The sequence below is a fragment of the Solanum lycopersicum genome, chromosome 3 (assembly GCF_036512215.1).
Source record: "Solanum lycopersicum chromosome 3, SLM_r2.1".
NCBI lineage: Eukaryota > Viridiplantae > Streptophyta > Magnoliopsida > Solanales > Solanaceae > Solanum > Solanum lycopersicum.
The window spans coordinates 21,947,295-21,973,658 of record NC_090802.1 but is presented as its reverse complement, the minus strand read 5'-3'; the positions used below and the strand labels follow the sequence as shown (position 1 = coordinate 21,973,658).

The following is a 26,364-nucleotide window of genomic DNA, read 5'->3' as shown; positions in this document are numbered from 1 at the left end:
CTTTTTTTTTCTAACTTTATCTATCTAAAACGAGATTGAAAACATAGTTGAAAATAGACTGATGAAGAAAAATATTTATTGTGATGAAGAAAACACTATAGCGAAGAGGAAATGTCGCCATAAAAGGGCTGATAATGTAAAGGAAAGTGAATGCTGAATTTCAAAGGGAAGTGGGATGGCTTAAATTATCCTTTTATTCATTTATTTTTGAAAAAGGGTCTAAAATATCCTTAAAGTATTGAAAATGGTACAAAATTATCCTTCATCCACCTATTGGGTTCAAAATGCCCTTTTCATCCACCTATTGGCTCCAAAGTATCCTTGTCATCCACCTTTGGGTTCAAAATTGACCACTTCTTTAATTGTTTTAAAATTAATCTCTTTAAATATTTTTTAAAATACATGGCGTTCAATTATTGACTATAATTTAATTTATTAATATAATTTATAAATCAACCCACTACCCGCTCATTAGTAACTAAACTCCACCCAATTAATGGTCCAATTATAATATCAAAATCGTCATAAACACTACTAAAACACGATGAAATTTATATTCCTGAAAATGACATCCAAAATTATTCGAGTCCGAATCGAAACTACAATTAAATTTATGTTGAGCTGCTTATTTAAGAGGACACTTTCAAAAGGATTCTCTTTTAAGATTAATGAATTAGAATTAAAGGTGAAGAAGTAATACATCCAAATTAATTCTTGCACTTTTTTTAGATATAATTTATAAATACTTATGATTTGTTTTAAAACCTTTAATATATTATTTTAAAAAAAAGTTACCAATTAAGTAACAGTACATAATTGATAATTGAGACGTAAGAATAATTAAGATGAATATAGTCAAACTTTTAAGTTTATTGGTAATTTTATTTAAACACTTGATATATTTACCTCAAGTTTTTAAAAATACTCAATTGACAGTAACTTTTCTGTTGTTGCATTAATAATATAAAGGATTTTTAAAAATACTCAATTGATAATAACTTTTCTATTGTTGCATTAATAATGTGAAATATTTATTAATTTAAAAGTGTTTAATTGGTAATGTGTAGGTAATAGATTTTTTAATTTATAAAATTATACTAATAAATTAAATTATAACAAATAATTAAGTGAAAATTTAAAAAAATATTTTAAATAATTTAAATATAAAACAGTTAAATAAGTAATTAATTTTAAACTAAATAATGGATGATAAAGTATTTTGAATTCAATGATTAATTTTAAACCAAATAATAGATGATAAAGTATTTTGAATTCAAATAGGTGCGTGCAAAGAATAATTTCAAACCAATAGATAAAAATAATTTTATATCATTTTCAATACTTTAGGCCTTTTTCGTTTTGTTTTTACTTCCTTCTTTTTCTTAAATTTATAATATAATTTTTGAATTAAAAGATTTTAAGTGTTATTTGCGAGTGTATTCGACAAATTTCCTAGTTTTAGGATAATCTCAAAACATATGTTCAAATTTGAAATGATAAAAGGTGTTCTGTAGAGACAGACTCAAAAGAAAGGCATACATCATTCTTGTGAAATGAAATCTATAAAGTAGATAAAAGGAATACATCATTCTTGTGAAATGAAATCTCACAAGTGAAGTGTGTAATTAAGTATATGAACCGTCAGTGGCACCAACACGTGTATTATGAGCAACAGAAGGTCTCTGTGTTCCAGTAACCTTCCCAATAGGGTGTGAAGGCACCACACCTTCTACCACACCTCCACCTGTTGGTTGTCCACTTCCATGCCCTGGCAATGCTGACATCTGATGTGCACCACTTGGCTCTCCACTAACTCCACTCGTTGAATAGGAGTGTGTCTTGCCTTCTGTTGCCTCACTTGGCTTGTTTCCTGTCATCTGACAAAATAAATAAATAAATAAAATTTAATAGCCTTGTTTTTGAGAACCAATTATTTCAAAGATGAGTTCTAACCAAACACCACACCTAAATTTCTTCCCAAGAGCTATTTGTTTTTAGTTTCTTATCCTTCCAAGAACAAATAACCTTTTACCAAAAGTAGAAAAATCAAAAGTAACTTCGTTTTTAGTTTTCGTTTTCCTCATGAGAATATTTTCTGGAAAACTCACTTCTCACTTGATATGAACTTAGAGAAACTAGTGGGAGTAAATTCCCTCCATCCCATTTTATATTTATATAAATTAATTTAAATTGACATAAAATTTAAAGATGTTCTTTTATTATTGAAATTTATATAGTGAAAAATAAATGATAATTTTTATATGGCTATAAATTATATCAAAAATTAAAATAAAAATGTTAAAACATATCAATTAGGACACTGTTTGATATTAGCTGTCTACTATCAATTTGATAATTAAAAATAAGTAAATGATAGAGATAATTTTTGCTACTCCTATTAGAATAAAATAGACATATTTGTTCGTTCTATAAATTAGAAAATTATTATTACCCATCTCATTTATCAAATATCGTTAACCATCTCAACATAGACATATATAAACTTCACTTACATATCAAATTTGAGGAAAATGGTGTATTTGTTTTGATAAAGAAGATTCAATATTTTCTAGCAATTTCATCTAAAAAGAAAAATATAGCAATTTCAATTTCATCTAAAAAGAGAAATTAAAAAAATAGACATATAATAAACAAGTAAATATAATGGACAAATAATAATAAACAGAAAAAAAAAAGGGGGAAGAGGTAAAAAAAACCTTTTCTTGGGCAACAGCTTTGGTCTTTTCAATACCAGACTTAATATTAGATGCAGTTTCTTTCATGGCTTGCATTTTGACCTAACTTTCTCTCGTTTGAATGCTTAATCTTTGTTTCTATAATCTAATAATGTTAGAACAATAATGTACAACAAGTCATTTAAATAGATTGACCTAGTGGCACTTATGACATGACACGTGTCATTTTATCACCTAATTCCAACACCTGTCAAAACAGGTGTCATCTCCCCCAAGGACAACCAAAACTCTCTTGAGGTGCTTCTTTTAGATTTTGGATGAATAGACACTAGAACTCGTGCTAGTTTTGGTTCAATATATGTTTTCGATCTCTTTCAATTTATATGTTATCTATACAATATATATATATATATTATATATATATATCAATATATATAGAAATAGAATTTAGATAGTCAAATTAGATTTTGATATGAATTTTAAATACTGATTTTTAAAATTATTAATTATTATAATTGATAATATTATTTTCTATATAATTTTTGAAATAAATATATTTCTAGATCATCATCAATCTATTTTTATTTTACTCACTTTTTTTTTATATTTGTAAAGTAAAATAAAGAATGGACTCTTCAATCAGCCTTAAATCACTCTCTATTCTCCATTTATAGAGAGATAAATAGTAGTTCTCCAATACAATTCACACTATCTATTTCACTCTTTCATCATTATATTATTATTTTAATTACTTTATAATTAACATATTATTTTATATATAATTTCATTAATTAAATATCTAATATTTATAATTCTTTTTAAATATAATATAATATTTTAAAAAAATACTTTTTAATATTACTACTTAATTTCAAATTAATAATATTTTTATTTAAAATTTTCATCATTTTATTATTAATTTTCATTTTAAAGAATACAAAAAATTAAAATGACAAGATGAAAAATTTAATTTAAAATACAATACATGGTATGATAATTTAAATACAAGATAACAATACAATACATAACGTAATAATTTAAATACAATGTAACAATACAATACATGACATATTAATTTAAAGACAAGATAAAATACAATACATAACATAATAATTAATTGATCACATAATAATTTAGTAATCAGGTAGGTCGTTTCCAGATCTAGCACTATTCGAAAAAAATTAGGATATGATTCGAAAAATTGTTGTGATTATGGTTGTGATTGCGTTGTGACTGTTTTTTTGCAAGTATTCGTTGTTGTTGTCGTTGCATGTATCACGAACATTTGGATAACTAATAGTTTCTCAATGCACCAGTTCAATATGTTGTAGGGACTCCAACTCCAACTATAGAAGTGGTGGAAGATAAAAAAATCTCCAATTTGAACGATTTTTAATTGGACATAAAAAAGTTAAGGACAAAAATTCTCCATTTTGATCTCCGTAATGCATTAATAGAGCATTTATGGGAGCAACATAATGATTTTAAAAATTGAGCATTTATGTAATTGTATATCACTTTTATTTTGAATTTTCCCCCTAATTGTATTAATATTTTCTTGCAATTTATGTTATTTGAAACTTTAAGATAAAATATAATTTTCTATCACATTAAAAATTATATAAGATAATTATTTGAAAAAAAAGAAATAAAAGATTTATATCATGAAATAAGAAAATAAAAATGTAATAATAATAATAATAATAATAATAATAATAATAATAATAATAAGAAGAAGAAGAAGAAGAAGAAGAGAGAAAAAAATTACTTTTTAGAGAGTAAATAGAGAATTGGGTTAGAGTTGATTATCGAAAAAATAGAAAACTTTATATTTAGAGAGTAAAATAAAGGATTGGATTGGAGATGCCCTAAATACTAATTTCATTTCATGAAAATTAATTTTTTTTTTTTATGTCTTTTAAATAATTTTTAAGTCATTAAGTGTTATGATTATTATGATTTATATGGAGTACTTTTAAGATATTCAACTAATATATGTTATTTTTTTTCTCTTAATTATAGTGAACTAGTGAAATTATTTGCGCATCACGCGACTATATAAAATATTTATAAGATTATAATATGAAATATGTAATATTTAGGTTAGTATCGAATATATAGATAATATTAATATTTTTTCTCGTCTGCAATATCATAAATTTTTATAAACATATAAAATATATTTATTTATTTTGTATATGTATATTTTAGAACAAAATATTGACCATGGTGAAGTAAATGGAATAAGAGATAATATATTCAAATAAGAAATATATTGTTTTAGGTTGAAAATATTTATATGTTTTAATTTTCTCTATCTTTTGCAGAAGTATTAATGTTTCATTCAAAATCTGATTTCATCAAGAAAAAAATTAATTTTTTTATTATTATTACATTTGCTTATAATTATAATTTTTTAAATATTAATTAAATATTTACAAGACTTATGAAAAATGAAACATATAAAGTTATGAATCATATTTAATATTAAATATTACAACTAAGATGAAGAGACATGAGTTATAAATAATTCAAAAGTATAATTTTATTAGCCATTAAATGTATTACTAATTATGTATTGATTTTATTTGTAAAATAAACAAATAAAAATAAGGGGTGAAAATACAAAAAATGAACAGAGAAAATATAATAATTGGTGACTACATAAAAATTATAAATACATTTCAAAGCAAAAAAAAAGGTGATAGATTGTTACATACACAAAAAATAGCATCATGAAAATAATATTTTATTTTTCAATTACATTTTATAATTATAATAAAAATGAAACTAATCATCATAAATTTTGTTGTTTTTGTTAAAATGAAAATTATATTAATTTTTTTTCATAACAAAGAGAAAGTAGAATACTAAAGGACCAAATGATTAGCATTGACAATATAACATATTTAGCTAAATTATTTATATAAATCAAAACTAAAAAAACTCTAACAAAAGTAACTAAGTTGCTAATACAATTCAAAGTGGAAAAATAATCTCTAATTATGCTTCATTTTTTTCCTTCTACCATCTTCCTTTGCAAAGAGATCCGCTATCATGTTTTGATCCATATGTCAAACTCTTCATTATATACAACCAACTGAATAAAAAAAATAATCTATCAATTAAAAATAATTATGTCAAAAAAAAGAAGAAATATAAACTATATTTAATATATTTGTATATTATCTTTTCAATAGTACTAATAATACTAAATAATAATTATTTCTTGAAATCTAACAAATATTATAATCAAACTATATTATATCTGGAAAACTAACTATTAGAAAGAGCAATTGCATACAGACAACACATTATTAAGAATTACATAGATTTTTTAATCATACTTACTTGATAAATTATAATACAAACATAAAAAAATATATTAAGAAAGCATGTACATAAAAATAATAAGAAAGACTTTAGGATGAAATATATCTTACCTTCATATACTTTTTTTGTTACATATTAGTTAATTCACAAACAATTATGATGAAGAAGAGAAGTTATAACATTGTATATGAATCTTCATGAAAATAAATATGCATTTATATAGATAAAATAAAGGAAACGAAAAAGTAAGGACTTCAGAATGATATATTTATTAACTTCATGTACTTTTTTTGTTACATGTTAGTTTCATTCACAAACCAAATACGAATTTATATAGACAAAAATAGAGGAAATAAAAAATAAAATTTGCAATGAAATATTTCTTACCTTCATGTACTTCTTTTTTGTTACAAATCAACCCTATATAATGAAAAAAGAAAGGATAATTGTGAATGTAAATCTTCGTGAAACTATGAATTTATAGGCAATAAAGGATTACCACAAGATATCATAAACTTATACATTAATTTTGGAGGTTACGGACATAAAAATTATGAGAGTTATGAATATTATTAAAAGTAAAAATTAAAGACAAGCAAGTCATGGTAGTAACTGAATAAATTAAAAAAGAAAAATAAAAATACTTAAAATGTAAAAAAATTATTATGATTTCATGATTAGAAGTGAGATATACAAACAAACAAAAAATATAGAGAGTTTTTTTTTTTTGATAAATGTTCCTAAATTAATAAAATATTTATTTATATAGATAAAGAAATATATTTTTACAATAAAATAATTAATTTAAATTTAAAAAAGTAAAAAGTAAATAAATTATGTTTCTCCTTTTATTATAAATGAGATAAATAAATTAAAAAATATGAAGAGTTTTGTTATAAGTGATTCTCTATTAATAAAATATTTATTTGTAATAAATTTAAGTAATTTTTTTATGATATAGTAATTAATTTATTTTTTAAAAAAAGCAAAAAAAAAAAAGAAGCTAAAAGCAAATGGAGGGGCCATAGAAAGATGCCACATCACCTTGTCTATGGTCCGTCTTTTTATATATATATATATATATATATATATATATATATATATATATATATATATATATTTATTTATTTGTTTGTTTGTTCTTAGCGTTATCATAAAAGATGATAAGCTGTTATTTTTTAAAAAATTAATATTACAATCTCTCTCAGATTTATAAAAAATATTTAGTTAGTAGAACTTCAATAGAATCATAAATTATTAAAGAACTTAGGACAATTAAAAATCTTATGAAATGTAAAATAAAGAAAAATCACAAAAGAGCACATATATAAAAGAAATAAATAACGCAACATCATTGTTATTGTCATAATTAATAAAGAATAAACGAAAACACTATGAAGTGAATGTGCAATCTTATGATCTCCTATCGATTTTCAATCTCACAAGGTGAACACTATTTAATAACTTTCATTTTATTCTTTTAAGTCACAACTATTATGAATATAATAAGCACAAAAAAGTTTAACCTAAAAGACTAATGTGTCTCTACAATATGAAATAATAAATGATGTGAAAAATAATAGTATTAATTATTTTAGGGGCTACGATGATAAAAAAAAATAGTTGTAAAAATTATGAAAATCAATATCATTAAATTTAGCTTTAAGAAATTTAAATAAAATGACCTTTTAGTTTTTTAACATGTCTGCTATTGGTCATTCAATTGGCAAACAAGGATATTTTTGTTATTCTGATTTCTCAAAGTGATAAAGGTCAACAAGTGTATTATTATTGTTTCAACTTCTCAAAGACTGCATTTGGTGTATACTTGTCATGCTCTCTGTAAATTCATCAAACACGTAGTCATTTTCACTTCAGCTATAATTTTGAAGGCTTTGTGGTGACCTCCGATTTCTGCTCTTTGTTTCTGCTTTTGCTTAGTTTTTTTTAACTTTCTTGTTGCTTCCTTGTATATACAAAAGGAAAAAGTGTTGTGTGTTGCATATAGAAGAAAAGGTTGTCGTTCTGTCGAAGCTGCTCTTGTTTGATAATATAAATATAAATAAAGATTATATCATGTATTCACATCTTATATATTGGTGAAGAAAGATTCTTGCAATATCAACTAGATAGGTGGTGCCCATGCTAGCACGGATCCAACAGTAATAATTGACATAGTGATTATAGATACCATGAAATGTATGTGAAGGAGCAAAAGATGAAATACAAAGAAAATGTGTATAAATAAGTGGATTCAGCAGGCAACTATCACGTATCCCATCTTCATGTGTCTCTTTCTTTGTATCTGTTTCTCTGTATAGATAATAGCCCTTCTTGTGTTTTAATGAAAAGGAGAAGAGAACTTGACACCTCTAACAAATATAGGATCACCACGATAATGGCTTGCAGTCATTTTAAAGCTACTATTTTCTTGTGGATTTAACTTTAAAATATCTCATAAAAGCAATAAATCTATTTAAAGAAAAAGTATCTGGAGTGTCTCATAATCCCAAATTGACAATTGTTCCGTTCATATCCATATTAGCATTGAAATTGTCAATCAAAAGCTACTATGATTGTATTATTTTATTGTTGGACAAAAATGCCAAAGCTATTTATTTATTTACTTATTTGTCCTATGAAAACGGTACTATTTTTTGACTTTGTAGACCCCACCGCAAATATAGATCTATTCTACGCGCACGCCATTTTTCGTAACGCTGAAAGTAAGTTTTTGCTCGGGATTTTAATGACACGCGCTTAACTAGCGGCGGTTTCACAAAAAAGTGGGCCCCTTATTTTTAAGTAATTTTGTACTTTTTTTTGGCTTTTAAATTTATCTGTAGTTAAATTGAGGTGCAACTAATAAAATTAAATAGTGTTATAAAGTATTTGTATAATAGTGAATGTCTATCATGTGGAGTCCTTTTTAGGATATGGTTAAAGAGTCGTACTTGGGGTCTAAGTTGGATATCTCAGTGCTCCACTTCATTTTAAATTCATTCATCAAGAGAAATAACAAGTCTTCTCTTCTTTTCTCTTCTAGTTTCTTCTTCTTATCTATAGTTTTATAACACGTTATCAGCACGAGTCTCTAATTTTTCAGAAGCGAAGGTTAGATTTCAAGAGTTAATAAAGGTATTATTTATTCTTTTGTTTTAATTTTAATGGTCAATCTTACAAAACTAGAGTTCACTGCCCTTCAAAGTTCGGGCAGGAACTACCTCTCATGGGTGTTGGATGCTGAAATCCACCTTGATGCAATGGGTCTTGGAGACACCATAAAAGAAGAAAATAAGGCATCAAATCAAAATTATGCACAAGCAATGATATTCTTGCGTCATCATCTTGATGAGATTCTGAAAATCGAATATCTGACAGTTAAAGATCCACTTGTTTTGTGAAAAAACCTAACAGAAAGATTTGACCACTTGAAGATGATCATACATCCAAAGGCACGATACGATTGGATGCATCTAAGGCTACAAGACTTTAAGTCTATACATGAGTACAATTCTTCCATGTTCAGAATCACTTCTCAATTGAAATTATGTGGAGAAACGATTAGTTAGATTGATATGATGAAAAAGACGTTCTCCACTTTCCATGCCTCGAATGTGCTCTTGCAGCAACAATATCAAGAGAAAGGTTTCAAAAAGTATTCTGAACTAATTTCTCATCTTCTTGTGGCCGAGCAAAATAATGATTTATTATTGAAAAATCATGAAAATCGACCTACTGAATCTGAACCACTTCCTGAAGTGAATGAGGCGTACGCCCACCATGGTAGGCGTGGAAAATATCGCGGTCCTAATCGTGCTCGTGGACGTGGTCGTGGTCGTGATTATGGTCAAGAACATAATTCTATTCCTGCATTAATCATTCATCAAATAAAAGAAAAAAAGAAAGGATGAGAAACGTGAAGCAACTAGGGAAGGTTATTTCGATGTGGTTGATATACCATGGTTTCACGATATTATTAATACTTTTTCCTTAAGTTTAGTGTGTCCAAAAGACTTTTTGTGCTAATTTTTATATAAGTTTCTTTTTATTTTGCAGGAAATCTGTCCAAAGCTGAATGCGGATATTTTGAGCGAAGAAATGCAGAAGAAACCACCTACAGAGCTTATGACGGTCCGTCGTGTTTGTGACGGTCCGTAGATGGAAGCGTAGTGCAGCTGCTGAAGGAAGATGGGAAGTCTGACCTAGTGTGGGGTTACGAAGCTTGTGACGGTCCATCGTGTCTATGACGGTCCGTCCTGCAGGTTCGTCATGAAGTTCATAGAAGTAATCCCAGAACCCATATTCCAAGAGTTGAAGTGTTTTGGAACGAAGGCCCTCGACAGACTGTTGTGCCTATGACGGTCCGTCATACTTGCCGTTGAGGGTAATGAAGAAGAGCAGAAGAAGAAATTGCATAAGCATGGGACGACGGAGTCCATGACGGTCCGTCGTGACCATGACGATCCTTCGCGAGGTCCGTCGACCTAGCCGCGTTTTGGCAGATTTCCAGCAAATAGAGTCCTTGTTTATTTAGGTTTTTATTTTTTATAAATAGTTCAAAAAACCTCGTTTTTGAGGTTAGACTCTGGATAGTTAGACTCTGTTAGGTTAGACTCTAGATCATTGTTAGACTCCGTATTGTTAGACACTGTATTAGAAAACATTGTATTGTTAGACTTTTGATTATAATTGATTGTTGGTGATTTTTGGTGATTAATCAAGCAAACTTTCGGATTTTACTCTTTCTCATTGAAGTAAGTACATGAATTCTTATTTAATATATTTGAATATTGTGATTATGACTATGAGTAACTAAACTCCATAACTAGGGTTGTGGGAACCATAGGCAAATAATGAGATAAAACCTAACTAAAATAACAATTCTAGAATGGTGTCTTGCATGTATTAATAATTCTTTTGCTTAGAAGTCTTTTTAACGGATGAACAACGTTAGAACTCGCCTTAATGCTACTTGCCGGACCAAGGAGGCAGATAATAGGAAAAGAATTATCAACATAGATTTAGTATATACTATCTAATAGGATAGTATTGATTGGTACGAGGTAATAACTTAGTCAAATATCGAATGCGATGCTTAATATGAGGTAAAGATAAGGATTAGGAAAGCAACACACGTAGCCGGACCAAGGTGCGGAGTGAGATTTTCTAGATGCCAGACCAAGGATTTAGAAATACATAACTTATCACTTTGCATGCAAGATACTAGGAAAGAATTGTTATAGTTAGAATTATCAAGTTATGAACCTGTGGGAACACGTAAACCTTAGTTACTTTGATTAATTGATTAAAATTCAACATTCAAAGCTGTTAAGTGTCTCTTTCAATTGCGTTAGTTATTTTCATTCATTTAGAATTAGAAACCCCACTTTTTTTATTTTTTACTTTCCAAGGAAGTCATTGACCAAACAATAGTAATAACAGATCTAAGTTAAGTCTAGACTATTTTCCTCGTGGGAACGATCCCAACCTCACTAGTTGGGTTATTTACTTGACACGACCACTTTACTTCTTATTTGAGAAGTACATTTGAGCGTATCAGTGGTGGAAGAGGTCATTATGCATGTGATTGTCGTACTCGCAAACACTTGGTTGAGCTTTATCAAAAATCACTGAAGAAGAAAGTGAAAAATATTGAGGCAAATTTTATCTCTGAAAATCAAGTTGACATCACGTACTTGGATGTAGCATATTTCTTCGCACATCCTGAAGGAAAAATAGATCACTTAATTGGTGATGGTTCTGTGAACATGGAAGAGTGATATTTTTTTTGGTAGTATTTATTAATAAATTTCATGTAATGACAGTTGTTTGCATGAGTATTAGTATTTTAAATTAGTTTAGTCATTTATTAGCTTTTTCCTTAATTCTTAATCAAATAATATATATTTTTTATTTATTTATTTATATTATTCTAATATGATAGAGTTAGTCAAATTCTAAACTTTATCACGTGTTGGTACTATATTACGTCTTTAACTTGGTCTAATGTTAAAAACATAAATTCTGATATTAACTAGTATTTATCATGTGTTCGTATTATATTAGGTCTTTAATTTGATCTAATGTTAAAAACATGCAGTCTGTTACTTACTAGGATTAAATAATGATTTTATTTTATTTTCCTAAGAAATCATTTTTGACTTAGAGAAAACAAAAAATTAAGGCTCAATTTCTAATATTTAATTATTAATTTATTCCTTTGAATATATTGTACCCTTTTGACAACACTAATATTTAATATATATTTATTTTGTGTATGTCATTTCATGTGAAGATATGGATAATTCTAAGAACATATTGTAGAAATATGAAGATATTTGTTTGATTGATTCTGGTATAACACATACGATATTCAAAAATAAGAAATATTTTTCTCATTTAAGTATGGGTAAAATAAATGTTACTACAATTTTTGGTAGTACTAATATGATTGAGGGTTTCAGAAGGGTCATTGTAATTTTTCCCTAGGGAACTAAACTGATCATTAATAATGCTATGTTTTCTCCAAAATCTAAGAGAATGTTGAGTTTTAAAGATATCCGTGAAAATGGTTATCATATCCAATCAATGGATGAAATAAATCTTGAATATCTTGGTATAACCAAGAATGTCTCAAAGCAGACATGTGTTATAGAAAAGTTTCATGTTTTATCTTCTGGCTTGTATTGGACAAAATTTAGTGCAATTGTGGCACATTTTATAGTAAATAAGAAGTTTACTGATTCCAATACATTTGTACTTTGACATGATCGTCTAGGACATCCTGGGTCAATAATGATGAGATGAATTATATAAAATTCGAATGGACATCCACTAAAAAACCTAAAAGTTCTTTTAAATGGTGAATTTTCTTGTATTGCTTGATGTCAAGGCAAGTTAATTGTGAGACCATCACCAATCATTTAATGATTATTGTTTAGCAATTGGGATAAAAGTTGAATACTCCGTTGCTCATGTTCATACTCAGAATGGTCTCGCTGAGTCATTAATTAAACATTTGCAAATAATACCAACATCATTACTTATGAAAACTAAGTTGCCCACTTCTGTGTGGGGACATGCAATTTTGCATGCTGCAACACTTATTCGTCTCAGACCGACAAGTTATCATAAGGTTTCTCTATTGCAATTGGTTATGGGTCAAGAACCTAATATATCCCATCTAAGAATTTTTGGAAGTGTTGTACATGTGCCTGTGGCACCACCAAACCGCACTTAGATGGTCTCTCAAAGAAGGTTAGGAATATATGTTGGGTTTGAGTCACCCTCCATTATCCGCTATTTTGAACCATTGACTGGAGACATGTTTACTGCTAGATTTGCAGATTGTCGGTTTGATGAGACAGTTTTCCAAGATTATGGGGAGAGAATAGTGAAATAAAATGATAAATTTTGTGAAAAAATTAATCATTGTCTCATCTTGATCCATATTCTTCTACTTGCGAACAGCAAGTACAAAATATTATTCATCTGCAGGAAATTGCAAATCAAATGCCAGACGCTTTTACATATTTGAAAAGGATTACTAAATCACATATTCCTGTAGAGAATGTCCCAATTCGAATTGATGTCCCTAAAGGACCATCCACTAGTGTCATAGCTAATGAGTCAAAAAACACCTAAAGCGTGGTAGACCATTGGGGTCTAAGGATCAAAATCCAAGAAAAAGAAAGATTAAATGTCAATATGACACTGTAAAAGAATCTCATATGGAATTTCAAAATTTGAATAAGTTTGATATTCATGAAAGAATAAATGAACTTGAAACTCAAGGAAATAATGAACTATACATAAATTTAAGAGATGTTTAAACTAATATGAATGGATCATAAATAGAAGTTGATTATGTCTTTGCATATAATGTTGCAACAAATATCATGCAAGATAATAAGGATAATGAACCTCAATCTGTTATAGAATGTCGACAACGAAATGATTGACCAAAATGGCAAGAAGCAATTCAATCATAGTTGAATTCACCTGCCAAGCGTGAAGTTTTTGCACCTATAGTTCAAACACCTAATGGTATTAAACCTGTTGGTTACAAATGGATTTTTGTGCGAAAAAGAAATGAGAAAACTGAAATACAAAGGTATAAAACACGCCTTGTGGCACAAGGATTTTCTCAAAGGCTTGACATCGACTATGAAGAGACATACTCACCCGTTATGGATGCAATACCATTACGTTATCTCATTAGTTTCACAGTCCATGAGCAACTTAAATTGCATTTGATGGATGTAGTTACAACCTACCTTTATGGATCACTTGATAATGAGATAAACATGAAAATTCTTGAAGGATTTGCGATGCCTAAATCATGTAATTCAAAATTTCGAGAAATGTATTCAATTAAATTGCAAAGATCATTATATGGTTTGAAGCAATGTGGGCGCATGTGGTATAACCGTCATAGAAAGTATTTAATTAAGGAAGTTTATATAAATGATGCAATTTGTCCATGTGTCTTTATAAAGAAAACAATATCGAAATTTGTTGTACTTGCTATTTATGTTGATGACATAAATCTTATTGAAACTCCAATAGAGCGTCAAAGGGCAATTGATTATTTAAAGAATGAATTTGAGATGAAAAAGATCTCCGAAGGACAAAATTATGTCTTGGTTTGCAAATTGAGCATTTGAAAAGATTCTGTATGGATGAAACACATCCATTAAGTACTCCGATGGTTGTTCGTCCACTTGATGTGAATAAGGATCCATTCCGACCTCAAGAAAAGGATGAGGAAATTCTTGGTTCTGAAGTACCATATCTTAGTGCAATTGGTGCACTAATGTATCTTGTTAATACTACAAGGCCTGATATAACTTTTGCTATTAACTTGTTAGCAAGGTATAATTCTGCTCCTACTAGGAGACATTGGAGTAGGATCAAACACATTTTGCGATATCTTAAAGGGACAACTGATATGGGCTTATTTTATTCTGTTAATTGTAGCCCAAATCTTGTTGGTTATGCTGATGCAGGATATTTATCTAATCCACCCAAAACTCGATCCCAAACACGCTATGTGTTTATATATGGTGGGACTGCCATATCTTGGAGATCTACAAAGTAGTTCATCGCAGCCACTTCATCTAATCATGCTGAAATAATAGCTATTCATGAAGCAACTAGAGAGTGTGTGTGGTTAAGGTCTATGATACATCTCATTTGAGAGAAATGTGGTTTGGAATGTGATAAAGTATCCACCACTTTATATGAAGATAATGCAGCATGCATAGTATAACTTAAGGGAGGATTCATAAAAGGAGATAGAACAAAACATATTTCACCGAAGCTTTTCTATACACATGAACTTCAAAAGAATGGTGACATAGATGTGCAATAGATTCGTTCAAGTGACAATGTGGCTGATCTATTCACCATGTCTCTACCAACTACAACTTTCAAGAAGATGGTGCACAAGCTTGGAATGCGAAGATTCAAGTCTCTGGATTGATGTTCTCATTAGGGGGAGTTAATACGTGCTGTACTTTTTTTCCCTTACGAGGTTTTCTCCCACTGGGTTTTCCTTGTGAGGTTTTTATTGAGGCAACCTAAATGCGTATTAATAGATATGTGTACTCTTTTCCTTTACTAGAGTTTTTCTTTTCTTAAAGTTTTTAGTAAGGTTTTTGACGAGGCACATCCTCTATGAATTAGACATTCAGGGGGAGTGTTATAAAGTATTTGTATTATAGTGAATGTCTATCATGTGAAGTCCTTTTAAGGATATGGTTAAAGAGTCCTACTTGGGGACCAAGTTAGATTTCTCCTATAAATAGAGTGCTCCTCTTCACTGTAAATTCATTCATCAAGAGAAATAACAAGTCTTCTTTTCTTTTCTCTCTATTTTCTTCTTCTTATTCTATAGTTTTATAACAAATAGTTAATTTTTTATTTTATAACATTGATTTAAAAAAGTTATAACCAATCAAATTTTAAACTAATAATAACGAATAACAAATTGTTCAAGAATTAAGTTTGCTGCTTATGAAATCAATTATGTTGACTTTTTTTTACAAATTTTCATATTTTAAAAAGGTAAGATAGGTTTTAGTATCACTATAATATCACACAAAAAAAACATTTTTCGAAGTGTTATTACTTTTCCCAATAATATATAATATGGAAATTATATTTAAAAAATTCGAAATCATAATAATTAGTTTCTTAAAATATTTTTAAAAAATATTTATACAACAATTGATTGTCTCTCTCAAATATAACTTGAATTGAAACATGTGGAGTTATATATATTACGTGAAAAATACACAAAAAGTACTATAAAAACAATTTAAATATTTTAAAAAAACATATTAAAAATTTGAGATAAGAGTCTGAAAAATATTCCAACTTTGGTCGAATTTGCTGTTGCGATTCTAAACTTTCATAGGATCTATTATCTCCCTAGACTATTTAATATTGTATTTTGTGTCCACGTGACACAAATATACTTTTAAAATGCACAATAAAAAGTTTAGAAATAAAAAGTACTAAGATTTATTTATATCACAAAAATTAAAGGGCAACTTTCACATATAGCAAACAAAAAATTCATATTTGTATGCTATAGCAAAGTTTGCATAATTGTGATCCATAGCAAACATATAACTGTTTAATTCGCTATACATATAAAATTGTATAATTCGCTGCCTCGCTATACATATACCATTGTATGATTTGCTGGTCAAAATTGTATAATTCGCTGACCTATGTCGCTGTAATCGCATAATTCGCTAGCCTATTTGACGGGATGTAACGACCCGCTAGGTCGTTTTGAGAATTAGGACTATTTTTACTCTTTCTGAAAAAAATAAAATTAAAGGGGGGTATTTTAACTATTGATAACTACAAGTACCTAGTTGATGAAACTTTTATTAAATAAGTAATATAGATAATAGATTAGTGGGGTTTCACGGTTAACATTAGAAGGGCAGAAAACAAAAGAGGTAGAAACTGATTTTTGGGCAGCGTAGATTACAAAACAAAGAGGAACGAAGTAAAATATTGAAGGTAAAAGTTTTTCCTTAACCGATCTATTTTCTGCATAAGCTTGCATTAATGGTATAAATTGTTGGCGTGAACAATCTGTTGATATCGTATTGTTTGTTGGAACTTGTTATTGAAAGAGATATAATTTTAGTAAAATTATTAGATTAAATTGAATGGGTGTTTAGTTAGTAGAGATTTCATAATGATATCTAACGATTGCCATATATAGAAATATTTAAAGTTGGAATTTATATGTAGATGTAGTCGTGGGATCTAGAAAAAAATATATATAAAGAATGTTGGTCTGTAATTTTCTGCCTTAATTATTATGATTATTACTATTATGGTGGGTTGTGGAATAGAAAGTAGAGAATGGAATTGTTGTTGAACTTGAAAAATAAAATAAAATAATTGAATATAAAAAGATTGGTGGCGAATGGGGAATAGGGATTTTACTATGTTAATGGTGGGCTGATGATGACAGAAGGAGTAGAGGTTTACATGTGAATATTTAATGCTTGGTGCAAATTATAGGTTCCAGCGAACATATTTACAAATTTGCATTTGATCTTTGTTATTCGTCATTCGTTCCTTTCTGTATACTTCTCGTATTATAAATAATGTTCTTTTCTTATGTATTGAGTTAGGTAGTTAAGAATTTGGTGTATATTATATGATTTAACATTGATTCAAGGGTATTTGGAGAGGTTAGAGTTAAGTTCTTGGCTTAAAATTTAGCAAGTATGAAAAATTTGGCATACCAACATATATCAAGATTTGGAGTTTGGTTGAAAATATGAGTGAGTTTTAGCGTCTATGATAGACATATAATAATTTGAATGTCTACAAAAATTGCTTACTTACGAATATTACAAAATTGGTAGATTGAAACGTTCCGAAACCTTGCGAAAAGGAAAGGAAAAATCTTAAAAAGATTCGTGGCACAAGTCGGCATCTAAGGTATGTTAAGACTTTTTAGACTTGTTGAAGGATGTTTTCCTAATTAAAGATTAAAAATGAAAATAGACAAAGGGGTAAGGGCGAAAGATGGGGTTCTCGTATCAATGGTGTGACGGGCTTTGGTACGAGTATCGGTGTTATAAAATAGAAAATTACTATTATAGAATGTGGATTGAAATTTGAGAATGCCAAAGCATATGGGCATTAGCTGATATACTATCGACTTGAATTCCTTGTGTGATTGTGTTTTATTTATTTCACCCGTATAGTTGTGAAAATTGAGGTGGTTATGTATTATATTCATATTGACTGATTGAGATGCATCATCATCCCCTCTATTGAAACAATATTGTGCACATGCATAGAGATGAGACTGAGTATAAGTTGGGCACGTGGAGATCGTCCGTGCTGGGGATAGTGAGATGTTAAGATTGTAATTTGGGCACGTGGAGGCCGTCCGTGCGAAAATTGTTTAATATTATGATAGTGCGTTGAGATCGTCCGCACAGACACGTGGAGATCGTCCGTGTCGGTATATGGACCTCGCGAGTCCCCCATGGGTCATGAACTCTCGATGTATTCCCGAGGAGTATCATGTATATACGGTTGAGTGAGTACTGGGTATTCTGAGACATATCATTACATGGTATCATATTGCATTGTATTTCATCCCATCATTCATTCTTGATGATTATATGTTTCGTTTGTTGTTTGGAAAATACTTATTGTTGATTTCCTTTATTGATGATACTTAAATAGTAAGTGTAATATATATATATACTAGTATAATCTAAGAATTTATTTTCTTATATAACTCCCGTTACTACTTCTTCGTTGTCGGTCAATGAGACATACTGGGTACACGTGGTTTCGTACTCATACTACGCCTGTTGCACTCTTTGTGGTGCAGATTCGATTCCGAGTAGGAGCACATCTCGTAGAGCAAATTGAGTCCGAGCTTTGAGTTCTTGGAGTTGTGGTGAGCTGCTTGGATTTTCCGTGGCCCACACCTCCCTCTATCTTTTATTCATTCTGTTATTGGTATTCAAACAGGATATTCCTTATGTTAGATTTGTCATTTAGATTCAGACTTGCATCGAATTTTAGAAGCTCTGTACTTAAGACACCAATTCTTGGGGTGATATATTTCATCTTCCGCATTTCGTACTTATAAGGAACTCAATGTTGGAGATTCTTGCTAAGCGTTGGTATTTTTACTCATTTGTTGGTTTAGTTGGGTTAATATGTTGGGTTGGCTTACCTATTTGTTGGGAACATAGGTGCCATCACGACTTGCACAATTTGGGTTGTGACAAATTTGGTATCAGAGCCCTTGGTTCATCGGTCTCAAGAGTACAAGAGCAATGTCTAGTAGAGTCTTGCGGATCGGTATGAAGACGTCCATACCTATCTTGGAGAGGCTATAGGACATTTAGGAAATAATCTGTTCTTTTATTCATTATCGTGCACACTTGACCTTGTAGAAATTCTAATCTTGATATTTCATTCTCTCTCAGATGGCGAGGAATCGTACATCGGCAAATGGTGGTCAGGAACCTATACCTGCGCCTGCTTGTGGGAACACTGTCCGAGGTAGAGGTAGGAGACGAGCTCGAGGTTGGGGTAGGGGCCGTGTTGCAGCACCTGTGGATGTTCAAGTACCAGTAGCTACCTAGGGTCGTGATAGAGCCGTACCTCCTGATGCAGAGGTTATTCATGGGGATGTGCAAGATCGTGTCGAGGGGGATGGGCCAGCTCAGGCTCCAACCAGTACTATTGTCCCCCCAGTGCTTCAAGATACCTTGGCTCGTATGTTAGGAATCCTAGAGGGGATGGCCCAAGCAGGAGCTTTGCCTGTCACTTCTGATGGCTCACAGTCCCGTGTTGGAGATCAAACTCCATATCCGATAGTTGCTCCAGATTCTCAGACTCCCAAGACTAAGCCAGCTGCCGCTATAGCTCCTCGTTTGGATAGTATGGAGTTTCCAGATATGACATCACATTTGGTGAACAGGCCTTCTATGACTATTGATGAGCAAAAGATGTTTGGGAGGTTCAGACTAATGAATCCTCTTACTTATACTGGTGACTTAGCTGAGGATGCATATGAATTTATAGTTAGTTGTCATGAGAGGTTGCATAATCTTGGATTAGTGGAGTCTCATGGAGTTGACTACACAGCGTTTCAGATGACTGGCTCTGCTAAGCAATGGTGGAGGGATTATATTAGTAGTAGGCCAGCTGGATCCCATCCACTATCCTGGACTCAGTTTACTCAAGTATTTCTATCCAAATTTGTTCCACGCAGTGAGAGGGAGCGCCAGAGGGCCGAGTTTGAGGGTTTGCAGCAAAATGGTATATCAGTTGCAGAGTATGAGGGTAAATTTCATGCCTTGCCTAGGCATGCTTCGATGATACTTCCCACAGAGGCTGAGAGAGTGAGGAGGTTTGTTAAGGGGCTGATTATTCCGATCCGTCTAGGAGTTTCTCAAGTTGCTGTTTCTGGTGTTCCATTCCAGAAAGTGGTAGATGCTGCTAAGGAGTTGGAGATGATTCGGCGTAAGGGATTTGAGCAGTGAGAGGGCAAGAGGACTCATTATTAGGTGATTATGGTGGTGCTCCGCCTAGGAGTCGGGGTTACTTGGGTAGAGGTTATCACCCTCAGTCTAGCAGACCCATTCATGCTGCTATACAAGCGTCTGAGGCTGGTTACGCTGGGCATAACTCTTCGAGCTTGGTACATACTTCGCAGGGTTCATCTTCTAGACCTGTAGTTCGTGGAGGGCATTCTGGTCATTCAAGTTCCTCTCATCATCCTGTGTCTCGTAGGGGTTGCTTTGAGTGTGGTGATATGGGACACTTTGTGAGAGACTGCCCTAGGACCAGACGTGGTGGCTTACATCAGGGTCCTCAGGTTTCGGCTTCCAGGGCTGCAAAACCTCCATCTAGGGGTGGTGCACAGAATGGTAGAGGTGGTTCTCATTCAGGTAGAGGTGGTTCTCCTTCTGGTCGAGGTGGTGGTCGTGGAGGTTCACAATCTGATGGAGGTCGTTCTCACTGTTATGCTTTTCCAGGTAGGCCAGAGGCTGAAGCCTCGGATGCTGTTATCACAGGTATTATTCCGGTTCGTCATCGAACAGATACTATATTATTTGATCTAGGCTCTACTTATTCTTATGTGTCCACTTATTTTGCTCCTAGTCTGGATATATTGTGTGAGTCTCTTGATTTGCCGATACATGTTTCTACTCCTGTCGGGGATTCTGTAGTTGTAGATCAAGTGTATCATTTATGTACTGTTACTTTGATGGGGTATGACACTCATGCAGATTTAAAGGTCTTAGATATGATAGATTTTGATGTGATTCTTGGTATGGATTGGTTATCTTCTTACCACGAAATTTTAAATTGTCATGCCAAGACCATCACTTTAGCTATGCCTGGAATTCCTATAGTAGAATGGAGAGGTACTCTTAGTCATCCTTCTAAGGGTGTGATATCATTCCTTAAGGCTCGTCAGTTGGTACAGAGAGGATGTTTGGCGTACTTGGCCCACATTCGAGATACTAGTATTGAGACTCCTATGCTTGAGTCTATTCCAGTAGTGAGTGAATTTTCAGAAGTATTTCCGACCAATTTGCCAGGTCTTCCACCAGATCGAGATATTGATTTTTGTATTAATGTGGAGCCAGGCACTCGACCTATTTCCATTCCTCCTTATCGTATGGCACCGGCTGAATTGAAAGAGTTGAAGGAGCAGTTGCAGGATTTGTTAAGCAAAGGTTTTATTAGACCAAGTGTATCTCCTTGGGGTGCTCCAGTGTTATTTGTGAAGAAGAAAGATGGATCTATGCGTATGTGTATTGACTATCGGCAGTTGAACAAGGTAACCATCAGAAATAAGTATCCGATACCTCGTATTGATGATTTATTTTATCAGTTGCAGGGTGCTTCAGTTTTCTCCAAAATTGACTTGAGATCTGGCTATCATCAGCTGAAGATTAGGGCGGAGGATATCCCTAAGACGGCTTTTTGAACACGTTATGGTCATTACGAGTTTTTGGTGATGTCTTTCGGACTGACTAATGCCCCAGCAGCTTTTATGGACTTGATGAATGGAGTGTTCAGACCGTATTTAGATTCCTTTGTTTTTGTCTTCATAGATGATATATTGATATACTCATGCACTAAGGAGGAACATAAGCATCATTTGAGGATTTTTCTTGGGATTCTAAAGGAGAAGAAGCTTTATGCGAAGTTTTCAAAGTGTGAGTTTTGGCTTAGTTCAGTAGCATTCTTGGGACATGTAGTGTCCAAGGAGGGTATCATGGTGGATCCTAAGAAGATTGAGGCGGTTAGAGATTGGGTCAGACCTACTTCAGTTACTGAGATTCGGAGTTTCTTGGGCCTTGCAGGTTATTATCAACGGTTTGTTGAGGGTTTCTCATCCATTGCATCTCCATTAACTAGATTGACACAGAAGGAGGTGACTTTTCAGTGGTCTGACGAATGTGAGGTTAGTTTCCAAAAGCTCAAGACTTTATTGACTACTGCTCCGATTTTGACCCTACCCGTGGAGGGAGTGGGTTTTGTCGTATATTGTGATGCTTCTCGGGTTGGTCTTGGTTGTGTGTTGATGCAAAAGGGAAGGGTGATAGCTTATGCTTCGAGGCAGTTAAAGGTTCATGAGAAGAACTACCCTATTCATGATTTAGAGTTGGCGGCTGTTGTGTTTGCATTAAAGATTTGGAGGCATTATCTTTATGGCGTGCATTGTGAGGTGTTCATGGACCATCGTAGTCTCCAATATATATTCAATCAGAGAGATCTGAATTTGAGGCAGCGGAGATGGTTGGAGTTGCTTAAGGACTACGATATGACTATTCTTTATCATCCAGGCAAGGCAAATGTTGTAGCTGATGCCTTGAGTCGAAAGGCGGTAAGTATGGGTAGTCTAGCCATGTTACAGGTTGACGAGTGTCCTTTAGCTAGGGATGTCCATGCCTTGGCCAATAGCTTTGTGAGACTTGATATTTCAGAACCTGGTGAGGTGTTGGCTTATATGGAGGCTAGGTCATCCTTGTTGGAGCAGATTCGGGCTCAACAGTTTGATGATGGTGATTTATGTAAGATTAGGGACAAGGTGTTAAAAGGAGAAGCCAAGGTTGCAATTCTTGATAGTGAAGGAGTTTTGAAGATTAAAGGTCGTATCTGTGTTCCTCGTACAGGTGATTTGACTAGATTAATCATGGAGGAGGCCCATAGTTCGAGGTACTCTATTCATCCGGGGGCTACTAAGATGTATCGTGACTTGAAGCAACACTATTGGTGGTTTCGTATGAAGAGGGACATAGTAGATTTTGTATCTCGATGTTTGAATTGTCAGCGAGTGAAGTATGAACGCCAAAAGCCTGGAGGTGTGACTCAGAGGATGCCCATACCTGAGTGGAAGTGGAAGCGCATTGCTATGGACTTTGTGGTAGGGTTGCCACGTACCTTGGGTAAGTTTGATGCTATATGGGTCATCGTGGATCAACTAACTAAGTCTGCACACTTTGTACCAGTTCAGACTACCTATAACTAAGAGAAGTTAGCCAAGATCTATATTCAAGAGATAGTTTGTTTGCATGGGGTTCCTATATCTATTATTTCAGATCGTGGCACCCAATTTACCTCTCATTTCTGGTGGTCTATGCAGAAAGAGTTGGGCACTCGGGTGGATCTTAGTACAGCCTTTCACCCTCAGACTGATGGTCAATCTGAGCGGACTATTCAGGTTCTCGAGGATATGTTGCGGGCGTGTGTGATTGACTTTGGTGGTCAGTGGGACCAGTTCTTGCCTCTAGCGGAGTTTGCTTACAATAATAGTTATCACTCGAGCATTGAGATAGCACCATTCGAGGCTCTGTATGGTAGGAGATGTCGATCTCCAATTGGCTGGTTTGATGCATTTGAGGTTAGACCATGGGGTACAGATTTGTTGAGGGAGTCCTTGGATAAGGTCAGGTTGATCCAAGACAGACTTCTCATGGCTCAAAATAGGCAAAAGAGTTATGCAGATCGAAAGATTCATGATATATGGTGTTTTTCGTAGCAGTCCAAGGGGTTGGTTTACTTTTGGGCATGCTTCGTTTGCTTTGCTCTATGGTTGGAGAGAGGGTTTTATTGAAGGATTCATCCATGAAGGGTGTGATGAGGTTTGGAAAGAAGGGAAAGTTGAGCCCAAGGTATATTGGTCCTTTCGAGATTGTTGAGCGTATTGGTGAGGTGGCGTATCAGTTGGCTTTGCCCCCTGGTTTGTCAGGTGTTCATCCTGTATTTCATATATCAATGCTTAAGAAGTATCATCAGGGTGGTGATCATGTGATTCAATGGGATTCAGTGTTACTTGATCAGAATTTGACTTTTGAGGAAGAGCCGATCACCATTTTGGATAGGCAAATTCGGAAGCTATGGTCCAAGGAGATTGCTTCAGTAAAGGTTCAGTGGAAGCATCGTCCAGTGGAGGAGGATACCTGGGAGACAGAGTCAGACATGAGGAGTAAATATCCTCATCTTTTTGATCATTCAGGTTAGCTCTTTTATTTTCCCGTTCGAGGACGAACGTTTGTTTAAGTGGTAGGTGATGTAACGACCCGCTAGGTCGTTTTGAGAATTAGGACTATTTTTACTCTTTCTGGAAAAAAAAATTAAATTAAAGGGGGGTATTTTAACTATTGATAACTACAAGTACCTAGTTGATGAAACTTTTATTAAATAAGTAATATAGATAATAGATTAGTGGGGTTTCACGGTTAACATTAGAAGGGCAGAAAACAAAAGAGGTAGAAACTGATTTTTGGGCAGCGTAGATTACAGAACAAAGAGGAACGAAGTAAAATATTGAAGGTAAAAGTTTTTCCTTAACTGATCTATTTTCTGCATAAGCTTGCATTAATGGTATAAATTGTTGGCATGAACAATCTGTTGATATCGTATTATTTGTCGTAACTTGTTATTGAAAGATATATAATTTTAGTAAAATTATTAGATTGAATTGAATGGGTGTTTAGTTAGTAGAGATTTCATAATGATTTCTAACGATTGCCATATATAGAAATATTTAAAGTTGGAATTTATATGTAGATGTAGTCGTGGGATCTGGAAAAAAAATATAATAAAGAATGTTGGTCTGTAATTTTTCTGCCTTCATTATTATGATTATTACTATTATGGTGGGTTGTGGAATAGAAAGTAGAGAATGGAATTGTTGTTGAACTTGAAAAATAAAATAAAATAATTGAATATAAAAAGATTGGTGGCGAATGGGGAATAGAGATTTTACTATGTTAATGGTGGGCTGATGATGACATAAGGAGTAGAGGTTTACATGTGAATATTTAATGCTTGGTGCAAATTATAGGTTCCAGCGAACATATTTACAAATTTGCATTCGATCTTTGTTATTCGTCATTCGTTCCTTCCTGTATACTTCTCGTATTATAAATAATGTTCCTTTCTTATGTATTGAGTTAGGTAGTTAAGAATTTGGTGTATATTATATGATTTAACATTGATTCAAGGGTATTTGGAGAGGTTAGAGTTAAGTTCTTGGCTTGAAATTTAGCAATTATGAAAAATTAGGCATACCAACATATATCAAGATTTGGAGTTTGGTTGAAAATATGAGTGAGTTTTAGCGTCTATGATAGACATATAATAATTTGAATGTCTACAAAAATTGCTTACTTACGAATATTGCAAAATTGGTAGATTGGGAACGTTCCGAAACCTTGCGAAAAGGAAAGGAAAAATCTAAAAAAGATTCGTGGCATAAGTTCGGCATCTAAGATATGTTAAAACTTTTTAGACTTGTTGAAGGACGTTTTCCTAATTAAAGATTAAAAATGAAAATAGAAAAAGGGGTAAGGGCAAAAGATGGGGGTCTCGTATCAATGGTGTGACGGGCTTTGGTACGAGTACGGGTGTTATAAAATGAAAAATTACTATTATAGAATGTGGATTGAAATTTGAGAATGCCAAAGCATATGGGCATTAGCAAATATATTATTGACTTGAATTCCTTGTGTGATTGTGTTTTATTTATTTCACCTGTATAGTTGTGATAACTGAGGTGGTTATGTATTATATTCATATTGATTGATTGAGATGCATCATCATCCCCTCTATTGAAACAATATTGTGCACATGCATAGAGATGAGACTGAGTATAAGTTGGGCACGTGGAGATCATCCGTGCTGGGGATGGTGAGATGTTAAGATTGTAATTTGGGCACGTGGAGACCGTCCGTGTGAAAATTGTTTGATATTATGATAGTGCGTTGAGATCGTCCGCACAGACACGTGGAGATCG

At 32.2% G+C, this 26,364-nt stretch overlaps 4 protein-coding genes across 4 annotated transcripts; 3 read left to right on the top strand and 1 right to left on the bottom strand.

Moving 5' to 3' along the window:
- Positions 1–1,543: 1,543 nt before the first annotated feature.
- Positions 1,544–2,865, bottom strand: LOC101249614 (18 kDa seed maturation protein-like). The gene is made up of 2 exons (XM_004234722.4): positions 2,718–2,865; positions 1,544–1,877 (listed from the first exon to the last, which is right to left on the bottom strand). The coding sequence occupies exons 1-2, from the start codon at positions 2,790–2,792 to the stop codon at positions 1,626–1,628; spliced, it is 327 nt and encodes a 108-aa protein (XP_004234770.1). The 5' UTR covers positions 2,793–2,865; the 3' UTR covers positions 1,544–1,625.
- Positions 2,866–9,196: 6,331 nt separating this feature from the next.
- LOC138347469 (uncharacterized) lies at positions 9,197–9,943 on the top strand. The gene is made up of 2 exons (XM_069295763.1): positions 9,197–9,424; positions 9,659–9,943. The coding sequence occupies exons 1-2, from the start codon at positions 9,197–9,199 to the stop codon at positions 9,941–9,943; spliced, it is 513 nt and encodes a 170-aa protein (XP_069151864.1).
- Positions 9,944–14,709: 4,766 nt separating this feature from the next.
- Positions 14,710–15,132, top strand: LOC138347468 (secreted RxLR effector protein 161-like). The gene has a single exon (XM_069295762.1). It carries the CDS (start codon positions 14,710–14,712, stop codon positions 15,130–15,132), a length of 423 nt encoding a protein of 140 aa, XP_069151863.1.
- A 5,488-nt stretch (positions 15,133–20,620) lies between these two features.
- Positions 20,621–24,587, top strand: LOC138347467 (uncharacterized). The gene is made up of 8 exons (XM_069295761.1): positions 20,621–20,656; positions 20,764–21,040; positions 21,086–21,124; positions 22,910–23,061; positions 23,143–23,490; positions 23,788–23,980; positions 24,109–24,394; positions 24,449–24,587. The coding sequence occupies exons 1-8, from the start codon at positions 20,621–20,623 to the stop codon at positions 24,585–24,587; spliced, it is 1,470 nt and encodes a 489-aa protein (XP_069151862.1).
- Positions 24,588–26,364: the final 1,777 nt, after the last annotated feature.

Bases quoted from the DNA above. Each gene is read 5' to 3' on its own strand.
- LOC138347469 (XM_069295763.1), top strand. From the start codon at position 9,197: ATGGTCAATCTTACAAAACTAGAGTTCACTGCCCTTCAAAGTTCGGGC. The intron at 9,425-9,658 runs GTTTTGTGAAAA...GTGCTCTTGCAG, and splicing joins TGACAGTTAAAGATCCACTT to CAACAATATCAAGAGAAAGG.
- LOC138347468 (XM_069295762.1), top strand. From the start codon at position 14,710: ATGGATGAAACACATCCATTAAGTACTCCGATGGTTGTTCGTCCACTT.
- LOC138347467 (XM_069295761.1), top strand. From the start codon at position 20,621: ATGGTGGTGCTCCGCCTAGGAGTCGGGGTTACTTGG. The intron at 20,657-20,763 runs GTAGAGGTTATC...CATACTTCGCAG, and splicing joins TAGGAGTCGGGGTTACTTGG to GGTTCATCTTCTAGACCTGT. The intron at 23,981-24,108 runs GTACAGATTTGT...TTTTCGTAGCAG, and splicing joins ATTTGAGGTTAGACCATGGG to TCCAAGGGGTTGGTTTACTT.
- LOC101249614 (XM_004234722.4), bottom strand. From the start codon at position 2,792: ATGCAAGCCATGAAAGAAACTGCATCTAATATTAAGTCTGGTATTGAA. The intron at 1,878-2,717 runs GTTTTTTTTACC...TTATTTTGTCAG, and splicing joins AAGCTGTTGCCCAAGAAAAG to ATGACAGGAAACAAGCCAAG.